The following is a 15364-nucleotide window of genomic DNA, read 5'->3' on the forward strand; positions in this document are numbered from 1 at the left end:
TCGTTGAATTTCGATGGTCAAGATTGAAATTTTGATGGTCGAGATCGAATTCCAAAATTTCGATATCAACGCCCAAAGTGAATGGCTTGATGGTCCTGCGCATTTATTGTGCAGTACCCAAGCAAGGTCCTATGTTAGGCCTTGTGCCAGTGAGTGTGGGGGGATTGGAGTACGGAGAGGTTGCGTGGAGGATCTGATCCCTATCTAGAACGGATTCTCATCCCGGTTCTGAGAATTCATAAAGTGGACCCTAGGTCCGGACTCCGGTGTAGGTGGTGGGTAACCCATAACCGTGGTAGGTGAGTGGAATATTTGATATTAATAGAGGGTAAAATGGTCTTAAAACAATAAAAAGAAAGCACCTCTGTTTTGACTCTTTTAGTCATCAGAAGAAATGCGAATGGAAAGAAAGGAACAACTCATGCGTGAGCGTGTAGCAATCTCTTCGAAAAAGCACCGAGTCCATATTAAAATCCCTATAAATTCCCAACCACCATAACCAGTTCTCACCAAACCAAATCAAAAGAGCTCAGGAGGGACAAATTCTAATGGGTGGCGTTTCAGAGTTTTTCTCCAAGCTCTACACCATCGCCATCTGCTTGTTCTCCATCGTTTTCATCGAAATAACGATTCTCGTTCATTCCGTCGCTCGTTATCCATGGAGGCGCTCTCACAGAATCGCCGCCGGAATGAACATAACCGGCAATTTATTGGCTCTCGTAGACGCTCAACATCCGGCGATCCGTTATGTCGACGCCGGTGAATCGAAGGAATGTGCTGTGTGTTTGACGAAATTAGAAGACGGAGATGAAGTCAGAGTGTTGAGATGCAAACACGAGTTCCATAAAGATTGTTTAGATCAGTGGTTGAAGAGAGAACAGGTCACTTGTCCGCTTTGCAGAAGCTATGTGTTGCCTGAGGAAGTTGTGTTTCAACAGAAGCATTTGAGGAGCGAAACCGAGTTATACAGAGAAGAGGCGCAGCTTGCGTTTATGATCTATGCTATGTACGGTGGTGGCTTGCATATAACGCAATCTGGATGAAATCTTGATCCAGAAGGTAAAAAGAAAAAAAAAAAAAAAACGAAATCGTTCGTTCGTTTTTTTTCATTTTCGAATCTTTTCAGGTCTGTACATATATTGTTACAGTCGTAGAATTCTAAGCTAAAGTTTTCGGTTTTTGATCTTTCATCTGAAAATTTCTGTACTCAAATTGAATAGTAGTTCGTCCGAGATTTTGGATTCGGCTGATTCGATCTTGTATTAGAATTGTTAGAATCCCTAAAAATCAGAAATGGAAAGAATACTCAAAAGATTTCTAAGGAAAGTGATGCTCTGTCCAACAACTAGCGCTGGCTCCGATCACGAAGGACGCCTTGGATTCATGGTTCAAAAACTCGAAAATTTGGTAAGAATAAACAAAACCTACAGCTTTTAATTGTGTTGCAATACTAATTCCGTAGAATCTAAGTCGTATTATTACAATTGTTTGATTATCTTGATGTTGGAAACTCGGGATTTGAATCTTGTGTGGTTAATGGATTTTGAAAAACTTGATTAAATGTTTTCTATTCTTTTATATCATGATGATTTGTTCTGATGGTTGTCATTTTGAAATTTGATCTCCCCTACCAACAAACATTATAACTGAATAGATCTAGCACAATCTAGTTTTTTTCGCAACCAAATCTTTTCAACTAGTTAGAATAACAATTTGGAAGATGCCACATTCTGTGGAATTGAGCAATCAAATGTATTAGGGAAGGGAATTTGCTTGTCCATTCCTAACTTCGAAGGTGTTAACTGTTCTCAGCAGGACAATTCTGGCCTCTTTCTTCTTCTGATTCTCGAATTATGCTCTCTTGAATCTGGGGGCTTTGATGGTTTTTTTTTCAATGAATTCAGTTTTACCCAAAAAAGAAAACAATCAAATGCTATAGCAAACCTTGGGGAGATCTGAATTAGATTTGAATCATTAGAAACCGATAGCATATTGATTTCCTTTTCCAACCATAAGGAATGGGTTTTAGCTGGTTCCTTGTCAGATAATTACATGTTTTCCATCACAATTCATGACATTTTATGTTTACCAATTTCATGACATCTTCTGATGGGACAGAGCAAAGTGAGAAAAAAAAATCATCTAAGCATGTGGACCCCTTCCATTAGTTTCTAGGGGCGGAAGTGCCTCTGCACTTTGCATCCACCTTTCTTTTTCTATGAAACCATTTCTGGCCAAAGTACTTTTAAAACCTTCTCTACATTTTGTATCCATCTTTTATCTTTTAGCTAGGCTTCTTAGTGGTGTCGTATCAATCTAATTCCACTTTGATAGAAAATTATTTTCACAACATTAGAAATAAAACATGATAAAACATAGATGTGCAATTTCCTCGTGGCTATTCCACCTAGGGTGCTTTTCTTTAATTAGAAAAACGTCTTGTAAAGTAGTGAAACGCCATTGAAGAGTTGTTTAATTGATAATGACCAATACGCTGTAGTGAAAATGTCACGAATTCGACACTTATTGTGGTATATGTAATAGTCTCCCACCTGTAATGGAAAGTTACCAATTCTTATAAAAAAAAAAATCTTCTTTAAAGGAAAACTTGGTTCATGAACTTATCTTTGACGTGTCAATGTGTTGGCAAACTATATTTTTATTTATTTAATTAATAATTCAATCACCATTTTTTTTTTGGTAGAATTCAATCACCATTTGATAAGGTCAGTCTTATTATTTGTTTTACTTGGGAAAAATAAGTGTCAAATTTTTTTCATGTGTATGGCATATGGTCAATACTAAAACTATCAGACAGGGACATAAAAATTTGAATAGTCATACTGATGATGTATTTTACTTATACTAATTCAAATATTAGTAGCTGGGACATACAAATTTGAATAGTCATACTGATCATGTATTTTACTTGTACTAATTCAAAGATTAGTTGCTTGGTCAAAAAAAAAAAAAAAAAAAACTCAAAGATTAGTTCTTTGAATACAATTGGGTTATCTGTTCAACACTTCCCATCAGGATAAGCACTTAAAATTTTGTATTTTTTGTGTGGAATAAGAATTGAGTATTCATATCTTATTGCTAAATTGTTAGATCAACTTCATACATGATCATTAATCAACATAAAGAATTGAATGGTCATATCTGATTGCTGAAAAGTGGTGATTGTTTTTATACATGATTATGCATTTTACTTATCATAACAGAAATCAGAAATTTATCTTTACTACGGCTCATTCAACTACAATAATCTTGGTTTTTCTTTTTATATAATAAAGTCCATAAGGGCAAAACGAAAATTGGCTGATTTAGCAAAGGTGTGGTATCATATGTCTTCACTCTTTGTATAGAGGATTGAAAGTCACTGGGATCAAATCCCAACCATTTTACATTTTTGAGAAGGCACTCATTGAAGGAAGAATTCTTGTTCCTCACACTTTATTTCTTTTGGCATAAAATTTTTGCTGTAAAAAGTCTCTACTTTAAACTTTACTTTATAACTTCTTCTCTTTTTCCAAGAATCAAAATTTACTCTAACAGTCTCTCTTTTTTTCACCAAGTTACTGAAAATCAAACATTAAATACAACTAATCGATTGTTAGAAGTTAGGCGTGGCCCAATTTTCAAGTGGACTTTGAGTACTAATCTACAAATGGGTTCGTATAAAATGGGCTAAAACTTTAAAAATAAACATTTCATTCACGCTAAAAGTTATTCATGATCAGGCTATGAAAGTTTGGTACTCATATCATTAAAGAATTACACAGGTCAATAATGACCGGCACCTCTTACTGAAGAGGTCATAGGTTTGAGACTCCTTATAATATGTGTAATAATCTATATTCCCTAATATAAAGCTATTAATTCCAAAAACAATTTTAAAAAATTAATATTCATAGTCAAAAAAGTAAATCCTAGTGCAGGTGAAGACCTGAGGTCCCAACTCAATATACATATGTATTACAGCATTTTGAACCATATAAATGGTCTTGATTATCTATTTCATTCCGTTTGGGCCCTTTATTGCAATCATATTCAACTAATAATCGCACTCGTCTTGTAATCCATTATATACAGATCTCGCCCCATAATTCATTATTGCAGCTTACATAATGTGAGAATAATTGATGAAGGAGGTTAATAAAGTTTATTTTCCTTGTTTTATTATTATTAATATTTTTCTAGGTAAACCTAATATATATATATTGCAAATTTTCAGCTGGATCCTTTGAGATTTTTAACTTTTTATTATAGCAGTTTGACCAAGGATGCACCGTTAACTCATTAAAGGGTACCATTAGATTAGTAACTTTTATGAAGAAAATGCCCTCACTTGCCCTTTCTTTACCTTCTATTGATTTTTCTTTTTTTTGGGTAAGAATTTTTATTGACTTTAAACCTGAAAAAACAAATATGAACCTAAGGGGACTTCATCCCTCGTCCCAATAAGATTTCAACTATTGATTTCATATCACCAAATTGTTAGCTAATTGAGCTAATCCCTTGAGGTTGATTAGTCATACTTTTGTTCGGACTAGAAGTTGAGAAGCAAAAGGTTTTGGACATTAGATACTTGCTAGAATTTTTTTCTTAGAAAATTTATAAGTGCCACTTCCTGAATTATCCCCTAAAATTATTGTCACCCCCTGAGTTATTCAATTCATCAATCAGACCCCTTATAGGGTGAATATATATCAGACACACCCCTGCCATTAGGAAATCATATTAAAATATTGATGTACGCAAGTTAAATATTTCAAAAGAGGACAAGAATAACCTTAAGGAAAAAACCCTACGCTCAACTCATTTGTTCATCTCCCTCCACCATCTACAATTTATTCCTCTTCTAAGTTCTAATCATAAATCCTCATAAAGTTTGGGGGATTTAAATTTTTTTTTTTTTTTTAAGGTTTAAATTTCATTCATTTAGCAATTAACTGACACACAGAAGAATATCAACAAAGATCTAACAACATGGAGTGGATAACGGTCAATAAGTCTAAAGCTGCACGAACCTCGCCCTCCTGGCTAGAGCATCGGCTAGAACGTTTGGTGCAACTAGATACAAATTTCCTTGAATTCTACAATGCTTGTATAATGTCAAAGGAGTATGAAAACACAATAAATTTATCAGCTAATTGTGCGATGGCCTCAAGAATACCTTATCGAATAGCGAGTGCTTCCAATGCAATTATATATATATATATATATATATATATATATATATAAAATTTAATTTAATTGATTAACAATGTTAGTCTGGTTAGACCCGCATGTAACATATTACATTAAGGGACCCAACATTTGTCTGTGTAGTTTTATTTTTCCCCCTCGGATTTTTCTTCTTCATTTTAGGGTGCAATCAACCCGAAGGAAAAGGTTTCAAAAAAAAAATTTCCGAAGGAAAAGTGAAAACATAAAATCCTTGGAGTTCCAAACGGTAACGATTGAAACCTAAACGGTTAGTGCTTTATCTGTAGTGACCTGCAATTTGTTCGCGTTGCTCATCAATGGTTATAGCTTCTGCGCCTGTACAATCGTCATGTCTTCCCTCAAATCGTTGTTGCCCGATAAGAGGACCTTCTTGTTCACGGAACTCTTCTATCTCTTTGTCTTTCGCCAGAAATTCCGGTAGAACCCATCTTGCACGGAGAACCAGAGGTTTGTCTCATAATCATTATCATGTTTGCGCGTATAGAAGTTTAACCTCGATTTGTCTTCGGCTTAGTGCTTTCCTGAATTTTTTGAGTACTGAATAATTGGTCTTTTTTTATTTTAATCCTTTAATCACTGCAGCAAAGAATTCCAAATTCATACTAATAGGGCGTAACTTTTTTCCTGGGTGTAGTCGATATCACTTCTACGACTTTGAATATCCCAGTATTTTTGCGTAGCTTTATAGAAGGAATTCTGTATGCTCAAGGTTGTTTAAATTTTGTCATTTGACTACCAGGTCTTATCATAAGCCTCCAAAGTTTGTTTCCATTTTATATTCCTTCTGCTAGTTTGATGAAGGTACTAAACCTAATTAGCTTAATGAAAACTAGCTCCGTTGTATAATTAAATGGAGAGCAAGAAGTACCATTGAGGTTGCTCAAAACTCCTAACAAATGGTAGTCTGTCCAAGGCTTTGTGTCATGGGAATGATGTTCCTTTGACACAGTTGAGTATTGTATTAGGATTTGTCTCAGCCCTTGGCCCTAGTTGTTGTGATGTTGCATTAGCTTGCTGTCATATTTTTCATCTGTTGCTCCATTGGATTCACTTTGCCAGACATATTTTTGACCATATCAAGTAGTTGTGGAACTGGTACATGGTTCACCTATAGTTGGTACTTGAAGTAGTAACCGCAGCTTAGATACCAAATCAATGGTGAGGTCACTAAGATAACCTAACAGACAAGATCCCAAGCAAACCTAACTTGGACGATGATCCAAGATTAGCAGAAGAATCCAGCCTCCTCAAATGAAGGTTAAATTCAAGGAATTAATCGCAAATATATAGAATAGAGTTCTTCAGAAGATCGGAAAGATCTGATGGTCAGATTAGAATAACTAGAGAAACTCAGACAGCGAATAAAGGCTAGAAAATTTAATAGGATTAACAAATTAGCTCAGGGAGAAACTTTAATCGAGTTGCATTTTTTACGTCTGTTATGAATCCAAAGTATGAGATCAATCTGGTGGCTAGTAATTTTAGAACTTCAAATCTGAAATAGAGAAGTTGCAGGAAATAGGAGGTTTTCAGTAGCAATAAAGCAGCTGGTCAAAACCCTTCAAAAATCAGGTCAAGTTCCTCTTTTGGGGAGGACTTGTTGTTAAAAAACAGAATAAGCTGAAAACAAAAAAGGGCGAACCAGTGCTGAAGGCTTCCATACAAACAGAGTGGGTTTGGGGTGGGTGGAGGGGAGGAAGAGCGGGTATACAAAAAAGAAAAGAAAAGGAGAACCCGCAGGTATACAAAGGTGGTATTAGTGAGTTTGTAACAATAACATACCCAGTTTAAACCACAGATCTAAGAATGCAAGTGATGCAAAACCAGAGATTAGAACTAAGATCAGAGGTTGTAATCAATGAGGAGAAAACCCAGTACCTGAATGGAATAAATAGAGTATGAGGTAGACAGATGGGTTAACTTGGTTTCCCACCCACGGGAACAGATTCTCTCTATCTTCTTTCATGCCTTGGCTGACTGAATCTTACGGCAGCATTCTAAACTTTAAGCTTTAATTCAATAAGTCGTTAGGATCTCTTAGATCTGCAAGTTTAAATAGAAAAGAAAGAACCTGTTCATAGGCTGAATCGGATTACTAATTCCTATTAAACAATTACATATCTTGTTATTGATTACAATCACAACCAAGGATAATTATGAAATTAGGAATAAAGGGCGTAGGTGTGCATGAGGTTTCTGCCACTGTGGGGTTTGGGGAGGATTACAATGTAGGCAGCCTTTTCCTGCTTTTGCAGGGAGGCTGTTTCCAGACTCAACCCAGCAAGCACTTGGTCAAACTAAGAATTTTGATACAACTTAACCATGCATCTAACAAGCCCCAGCTGGCCTGGAATGGAAATAGCCTGACCAAGCTAGGCTTCAGCTTGTGGGCTTCTGATTCTTTCCTTCTTGCAGTGAGTAATGTCAAATACTCCTTGTTCTCCACGGCAGATTACTTCCTTGTTCAAAACTTAATATACAGAAGTACTTGCAAAGTATCAAAGCTTGTACCTGTAAGTTAGACTGTGAAAAATGAACCACTAGGCTAGTCCCTGGTGTTCTTTGCAAGGACCTTAACTTATCCTTGTTTGTGTCTCTCAGTGGGTGTGTGTATGATGGCTAAAAATCAATCAACAATTAAATGGTGCATTTTAGACAGAATAAAATACCAGTATTTTTGCTTAAAATGTTCTCCAAAACTTAACTCATATTGTTAATTCTTCAGGTAGATACATATATTTTACAGTCTCTGATATCCCCCCCCCCTTTTTTTGGTAGAAGAGAAGTTTTGAGTTGTTAACTGGTTTAGCACCCTCTTTTTCACCTTCCCCTCAACCCCCAAACCGTTGGCCACTTAGAAAAAAGGATGTTCAGAAAGAGCACAAACAGCCCAGTATGCCAATGATCCTTAACATTGGAAGAACAATCAGTTTATTCACAATTTACTGTTTAGACAGTTAGACTTGTGTTGTAGATTTCTTAGATTGGACCTGTCGATTATTGTTTTATATTTGACAATCACTACTGGTTGCAATTTGTTTGTGGTGCTGCAACCTGCACAGCATGCCACATGGCTGATATGTATCTTTTGCTCAGTGGTCTGACTTTGAACAGGTTGGAGTTTCTAATATCTTGAAACTGATCTACATGATGGTGTTGAATGCCAGGCCATAAATTGCTGATTGACCCTCTCAGGCCAAAATGGTCCTCTCCTGCTGCAGTAAATAATGACTCAAGTGCAGTATTGGATGGTAGTACCAAGGACCAGCTATCGGTCCTCCATTTGTCTGATCAGGCTGATGGTAAAGAGTTTACAGAAAATGCAAAAATAGAAGATGGTCCGGAATGCTTAGATGATGGCAGGATGATCAGGGTCTGTGAAAAGCTTATTGAGGTTTTCATGGTTGACAAGCCCACTCCAACAGATTGGAGAAGGTTATTAGCTTTTAGCAAAGAATGGAGCAACATCCGCCCTCATTTCTATCGACGGTGTCAGGAGCGAGCAGATAGTGAAACTGATCCTGGTATGCAGCACAGGCTACTTCGGCTTCAAAGGAAGCTAAAAGAGGTAATTTCCATATTCATTTTGATATGCGACTTTATCTGGAGAAGCTACAAACCTGAGATTCTTGGGATCAATATTTTGCTGCTTGACTTAGTCCAGCCCATTGAGTGGTTACTTACCTTTTTGTTTCTCTTCTTTACTTATTTTAGTATCATTGAACATTCATAGACAAGAACAGGAGGAGGGATGCATAAAATTTATTGGGAGAGTCTGGTTTTGAGTTTTCATGGATGCTGTCCTTTGAACCTAGTGGCGTCTAAAAGATTATGATTGATCAGTGGCTATGGTTGCCTCAATGCACTGCTTTGTTTGCCAGGGAGTATTAGTTTCTTTGAGAGGGACAGGGGATAAAGCACTGGTCCAAACATACCTACACACTTGGTGCTTGCCAGTAACAATTGGACAAGTTGATTGTTGTTTTTTTACCACTTGAGTATTAATGTGTCTGAAATGGAGTGGGGATAAGTCATAAGAGCACTGATCCAAAAATACCAACACATTGAATGTGTGCCACTAGCAATGGGTGAGCTTTATTCTGCCTTTCTCCATATTCCTCTGGTAATTTGGTTTAGGTGTCGACTTTGAGAGGCATGCTGCTATTTTTTTGGGTTTTTTTTTTTTGGGGGGGGGGGGAGGTGTGGTTGTTTAAAACCTAACTGGAAGATTCTTTGGTCCAGATTGATGATGATGTGCAAAGACATAATGAGCTTATTGAAGTTGTTAGGTCAGCACCTACTGAGATCAGTGAAATTGTTGCCAGGCGCCGTAAAGATTTTACCAAGGAATTCTTTGTCCATCTCCATACTGTAGCAGAATCATATTATGATGATCCTGCAGAGCAAAATGGTGAGGCTATTTCTTGTTTGTGTGTAGTTTTTCTTTATGAAACCCCCCCTGTTTCCTATCTACATATTTACAATGCCATTCAGATGTCAGAAAGGAACTGATGAAAAATAGTTTGCTGTGGCTTTTTTATCCCCTGCATTTCGTACTGTTTATAATCTAAACTATTAATTGTCTCCCTTTGCTGTTATTGTGTATGAGGTGAAGGAAACTAGTACTGCTTTTTTTCATGTTCACAGTTGCTGAATCAAAGTTTGGAAATGATTTATGGTCTTCATTTCTAGTTTCTGTGAAGAATAACAAGCTGGTTTACATCTTAATCATAAGCAATTTTTAGTACAAAGGAAATTCAAAATTAATTCATGCAAACTTTATTTATTTATTATTATTTTTTTTAAACAAACCCCAAGTGGTTGTCTCAGTTGGTAAGACCAACCTCAGATTCTCATAATATGAAGTCAAGAGTTCAAATCAACTTGGGGCCACAAACTGTATATAAAATAGTTATCCCCCCCCCCCCGCCCCTATAAAAGAAAAACTTTCTTTTTACAAGAGGAACTTTTAACGAAGTCGTAAGTTGTTACAGGTTAATTTTCTCATGTTGATGCAATTTAAGGTCATGCAGGACTTATTTAGTCTGGTTTGATTTGGTTCAAACTGTTAGAGATAATGAGAGATAATTTGCAACAAAAAAATGGAGTGAAATAAAGCCTAAATTGAAGGAAACAAAAAAGGAAACCAGGAGAGAAACAATCTCAATTGGGTATATAACCCGAACAATAACGGAAACACCATATATAGAGCAAATCTCGGAATTGAAAAAATGGAAACTTTAGGATTGAAAAAGAGAAGCTTGGAATCTGAATTCTGAAGTACTGCGCAGCTAACTCTCTCTTTCTCCCACCTACCTTCTTTCTCCCTCACATTCCCCTCCCCTCTCACAACCAAACTAAGGGGAGACTAAAAAATCTCAAAAAATTAGGGGTTAACTTGTAGCAACTCGGGAAAGGTATACCACCCACCTTTTTCCTCTTAGTCTTCAATAAAAATTATATTGTTAGCAATGGGAGCAGCGGAAACAAAGGGAGAACTTTTTTGACTGAAAATTTGAAAAACCAAAAAATAACAGTTCAAATCACAACCTCTCAACCCCTGTCTCACTGCTGGTTTTCTAAGATGAAACTCAAATCGATAAATCCACAGCAACAACTTCCAAACAACAGCAAAACAAGATCACCTTAGCAATCCTACAGAATGAAGCAAAAGATCCAATCTGAGGAAAAACAGCAACTAATCCAAACTTGAAACACAAAAATGGTTACACTTTTGAAGAGAGGTTGCCCCTGTTATGGACAGAGACCAAGAAAAACATATATTTCCCGTGTTAAATCTTCATGGGAACCCTAGTTCAGTGAATAGTTTATCATCTTCATTGAACTAGGGTTCTGATCTTCAAACTAGAAACCTAAATGGTTCTCAAAACAACAATCTCAAGGAGAAACAAGTACTTGTTACTTCTGCTCCGATACCATGTAAACAATCCCAATACCTATAACAAGTACTAGGTATAGAGAAGAAGAAAGAGAGATTGAAAGGAGAAGAAGCGAGAAGTATTGGAGAATAGGGCTGGGCGACAGAATCTGTGTGTTCTACGATACCAGCAAGCTCATATTTATAATAAACTGAAATAGAATTTCAAAAGGAAATATAACTCTTAACTCTTACCTAATTAAACCTAAAGCTTCGTAGGAAACTCACTTAGACTTGGACACTAATAACCAAAACATAAACCAATAAGGAAACCACGATAGGGGGACTCCCCCTATCATGTTACATCATATTATCTCTCACACAAACCAACTCTTGTTTGCAGTCCAAGAGTTGGTTCAGGTTTGGTTTTTCTAGATACAAGGTCTTTTGGGCTCATTTTGAACAGCTTGTGGCTTTAAGATCTACTCCATATCTGACTACCTTAAGGTGCATATAGTCACTTCTCCTACTGTGCAGTCTTGACCGCATATACTTAATGCATATTTATCTTTTATGTTCCAATTCTAGCTTTGGCGAAGCTCGGGAACACGTGCTTGGCTGTGGTACAAGCCTATGATACTGCATCCAACAGTATTGAAGCGTTGAATGCTGCTGAGTTGAAGTTCAATGATATAATTAATTCACCTAGTTTAGATGCTGCTTGCAAAAAGATAGACAATTTGGCTGAGAAAAACCAACTGGATTCTGCATTGATGCTGATGATCACCAAAGCCTGGTCTGCTTCAAAGGAGTCAAACATGATGAAAGATGAGGTATCTTAACTCTTTCTCTTGCTTTAACTATGTTTGATTTATCTATTTGCTTATTTTGTTAGGAAGCATATAACACTAAGATTTTAGTTATATTCTCATTGACTTGTTTAGCTCTTCATGCTACCTTTCTTTGGATACCATGATATTTTACTAATAGATATTCATGGTTTTGGTGATGCTCAGGCATACCAATCCATTAGTCTTTTCTTAAAAGGGAGAGATTTTGCAAATCAGGCCAGCCCCAACCAGAATCCTGCTGATCCAACCTATTTAGTCATGAGGTGCAGTTGGTCTGTCCTTATTAAATGTTGTCTTGGGTTTGGGTTCCACAGCTAGATGTATTGTTAGGCTGGGGATGAGGTTTTTGGATGTTTGGAGCAAAATAGCATTATTCCTTGACCCTTGTGCAATAAAATAACCGACTCTCAGAAAACTTTTTATGATGTTTAAAGCCTGTCAGCCAGCTCCAGCCACCAATGCAAAATGCAGTCTGGCAGTAATGCTCTAATCATGCTTCTAGCACAACATTTATCCCAATTTGTTCCATCTTCATATTAATTTGTTTTTCCTCTATTCAGTGTACATTGATTTTGTTGAAAATGGATCTTCCTAGAAACGAAGATGAAAACTGAACTTGCAGAAAACTGAATTGTTTTCAGAGCTCCTCAGCTTCCAACCAGAGGTCAAGTTCTAACCTCAGAACTTTTGCTCTTATCAGGTTGAATCCCTACTGAGTTGTATAGTCATCACTATTATCCTATGCTCCTTCATCTGAAGTGGGTCCTCATAGTTTCTTGAGCTTGAGTGCTTCTATTGATTCTTCCCAAATCATTAATCCCACTACGGGCCTATTCAAAAGAATCTCATTTGAATGCGGAGGGATATGAATTAAATTGGATTGGATTGATTTTGTGAGGATTCAAATAAATTATTTCTGTTAAGCTTGTTTAATTATTCGAGCTGGCTTATGTTGCATCTAGTGGGTAGTTATTTCTAATAAATAATAGCTAATTGGTTTGTCAGAAGAGTTTCAGAGTACAGTGGACTCACCTGTGCTGATGTCTGTTGCCTTTGTCAAAAGTGTTTGATACTTAAGATTATAATAATTATGCATGTGACAAGATATTAATAAGGTCCTCATGAGTCATGAAATCATTTGGAGAATTGCTCAACTGAATTCACCATTTTTCTTATTTCATTCTTTTGTTATTTATGCTTCTCAATGACATTGTAGTTTTCATGAGTAGCATAATGATTACAAATTCTTTTGCAGGCCAAAGATATATTATATCACTTGTATAAGACTTCTCTAGGCAATCTTCAGAGGCAAATGCCAAAAGAGATTAGGATACTTAAGTATCTTCTCACAATTAAGGATCGTGAGGAGCAGCTATGTGCCTTACAGGATGCATTCACACCTGGAGATGAACTTCAAGGGAATGATGTGGACTGCCTTTACACGTATGTTTGAAATCTACTCATCTGTTGATGATGTTATGGCACTTACCTTTTAGATTGTGACCATTGTACAACACAAACGGATACAAATGTTTGCATCTGCACTGGGAATTGAGATTCACCTTTTTGTGGTGTTAAAATAGACAACAAACTGTCTGTTTTAGTCGTCCGGTTACTCCGTTTTTTGCTTAGTTGCACAGGATGGTCCAGCAAAGAGTTTTCCAGTGCATTAGTGGCTATCTGTAGGGCTATGTTCTCTGCTTTGATGCATTTCCATTGGTTTGTTTTCCTATTCTTCATCATACCTGACATAGTATGTTTTTTTATTTTCCTTTTACCCACTGCAGAACCCCAGAGAAGCTGTTTACCTGGATAAGAACAGTATTGGATGCATATCATTTCAGCAGACAGGGCACTCTTATCCGGGAAGCCAAGGATCTGATGAATCCACAGATCATTCAGAGGCTGGAGGAACTGAAGAAACTAGTTCTGGACAATTACATGTGAGGCAGCTTACTTATCTCAATTAGAACCCAGTAAGTCCAGGCTCAAGGATTTTGATCTTTTCGCATCTTTACACATCAACAGAATTTATGGTACTTACTCTGCTAGTAAAATAGTGAAAAGGTGATTGTGAAGGCTCATACATCAGTTGATCAACGTGATTTTCTGTATACCGGAATTTATCACATTTACAACTCAAAATCTATGACAATAGTTAATCATTGTTCTTCGTTCCTTGAAATGGGTTAAACCACGTACGCTTTATAACAATTTGGGCGGAGTCCATCTCTGATTCATCATGTCATAATGCAGATGTGACTCCTTAATATGGGGTGAAAATGTATGAGGAGAGTACAGATCTTTGCCCTAAAGGTGGATGATCTCAACTTATTGCTACGTGCATAATGAAAGGAGTTTGGATCACCTGTCAGGGAGCACTGGAAGAGGTATGTGCTCCCATTTCTTCACCACACAATGAGGGTTGAGGTCTACTGAAATATCCCCCGACAAGGAATTTATCCGGCCTCTAACATAAATGGTTGGTTTGTAGTTTTGGTTGTTAAAAGCATGGGCGATTTTCTCTACCTAGAGTTTGGAGAATGTGGAATTGTGGATCATCTCTCTTGATGTCTGTGCTCCCTCGACGTTACAACCCCAATTTATGTGGGGCTTACAAGTATGGGTGTAAATGGATAATGGAAATCTACTTATGATTTCGCATCCGCATCGGTTTAGTGGTATTTGAATCCGCCCAATTACTAATAAGATGTGGATTTAGTATATCCCTTTCTTACTGATTAAGTTATTTATTATGATTTATTTTTTTGATTTTATAATTTTTTTACTTGAGATATGTGACTATTTTTATAGATTTTTTTTAAATAACTACTAAAGTTGTTAAATTTTTAAATTTCAAATCTAGCCACATAAATAAAATGGTAAAAATGTCAATAGATAGTCAAAAAAATTAATATTCAATTTGTATATATGCTCATTTGAACAATCTACTTAAGAAATCATTATCCGATTATCTTTCAAATTTGAACTTAATCCGTTTGAAAACGAATAGGATATTATTTGAATTCATCTGAATATAATAGGATGCGGATATGGTATTACAACTGTCTAATCCGATCCATTACACCCCTACTTACAAGTAAAAAATAATAAAATATTTAAAAAAATAAACTTCATCACTCTAATCTGGTGGGTTTTCTTGTAATTCAAGAGATGTTGAGGGATATGGTCCGGACTCGAGTTTGGAAGCCATTGGAACTTGGAAAAACATTGTGGTTTACCCGATTTCGGTGGTTCGGACGAAACTGAAGAAACTTGTCGCTCACCGGTTCAAATCTGTGGGCGCAGGAAACCACCACCACCCAATCACCCATCCCAACGAGTCGCGTGTCGTCCAACTTGAAAATGGATGGGACAGGAACCACGTCACCCTAACCGACTC

The 15364-nt window shown here is 36.7% G+C and overlaps 2 protein-coding genes across 2 annotated transcripts; both read left to right on the forward strand.

Moving 5' to 3' along the window:
• Positions 1 to 548: 548 nt before the first annotated feature.
• Positions 549 to 1043, forward strand: LOC149026843 (uncharacterized). Its single transcript, XM_089153794.1, has one exon. It carries the CDS (start codon positions 549 to 551, stop codon positions 1041 to 1043), a length of 495 nt encoding a protein of 164 aa, XP_089009920.1.
• Positions 1044 to 5412: 4369 nt separating this feature from the next.
• Positions 5413 to 14643, forward strand: LOC149026844 (uncharacterized protein At4g37920). The gene is made up of 6 exons (XM_089156610.1): positions 5413 to 5679; positions 8400 to 8800; positions 9475 to 9643; positions 11699 to 11943; positions 13217 to 13404; positions 13749 to 14643. The coding sequence occupies exons 1-6, from the start codon at positions 5529 to 5531 to the stop codon at positions 13906 to 13908; spliced, it is 1314 nt and encodes a 437-aa protein (XP_089012736.1). The 5' UTR covers positions 5413 to 5528; the 3' UTR covers positions 13909 to 14643.
• Positions 14644 to 15364: the final 721 nt, after the last annotated feature.

This window comes from Hakea prostrata, chromosome 1 (assembly GCF_041222555.1).
Source record: "Hakea prostrata isolate BN-2017 chromosome 1, UWA_Hpros_2, whole genome shotgun sequence".
NCBI classification, from domain to species: Eukaryota; Viridiplantae; Streptophyta; class Magnoliopsida; order Proteales; family Proteaceae; genus Hakea; species Hakea prostrata.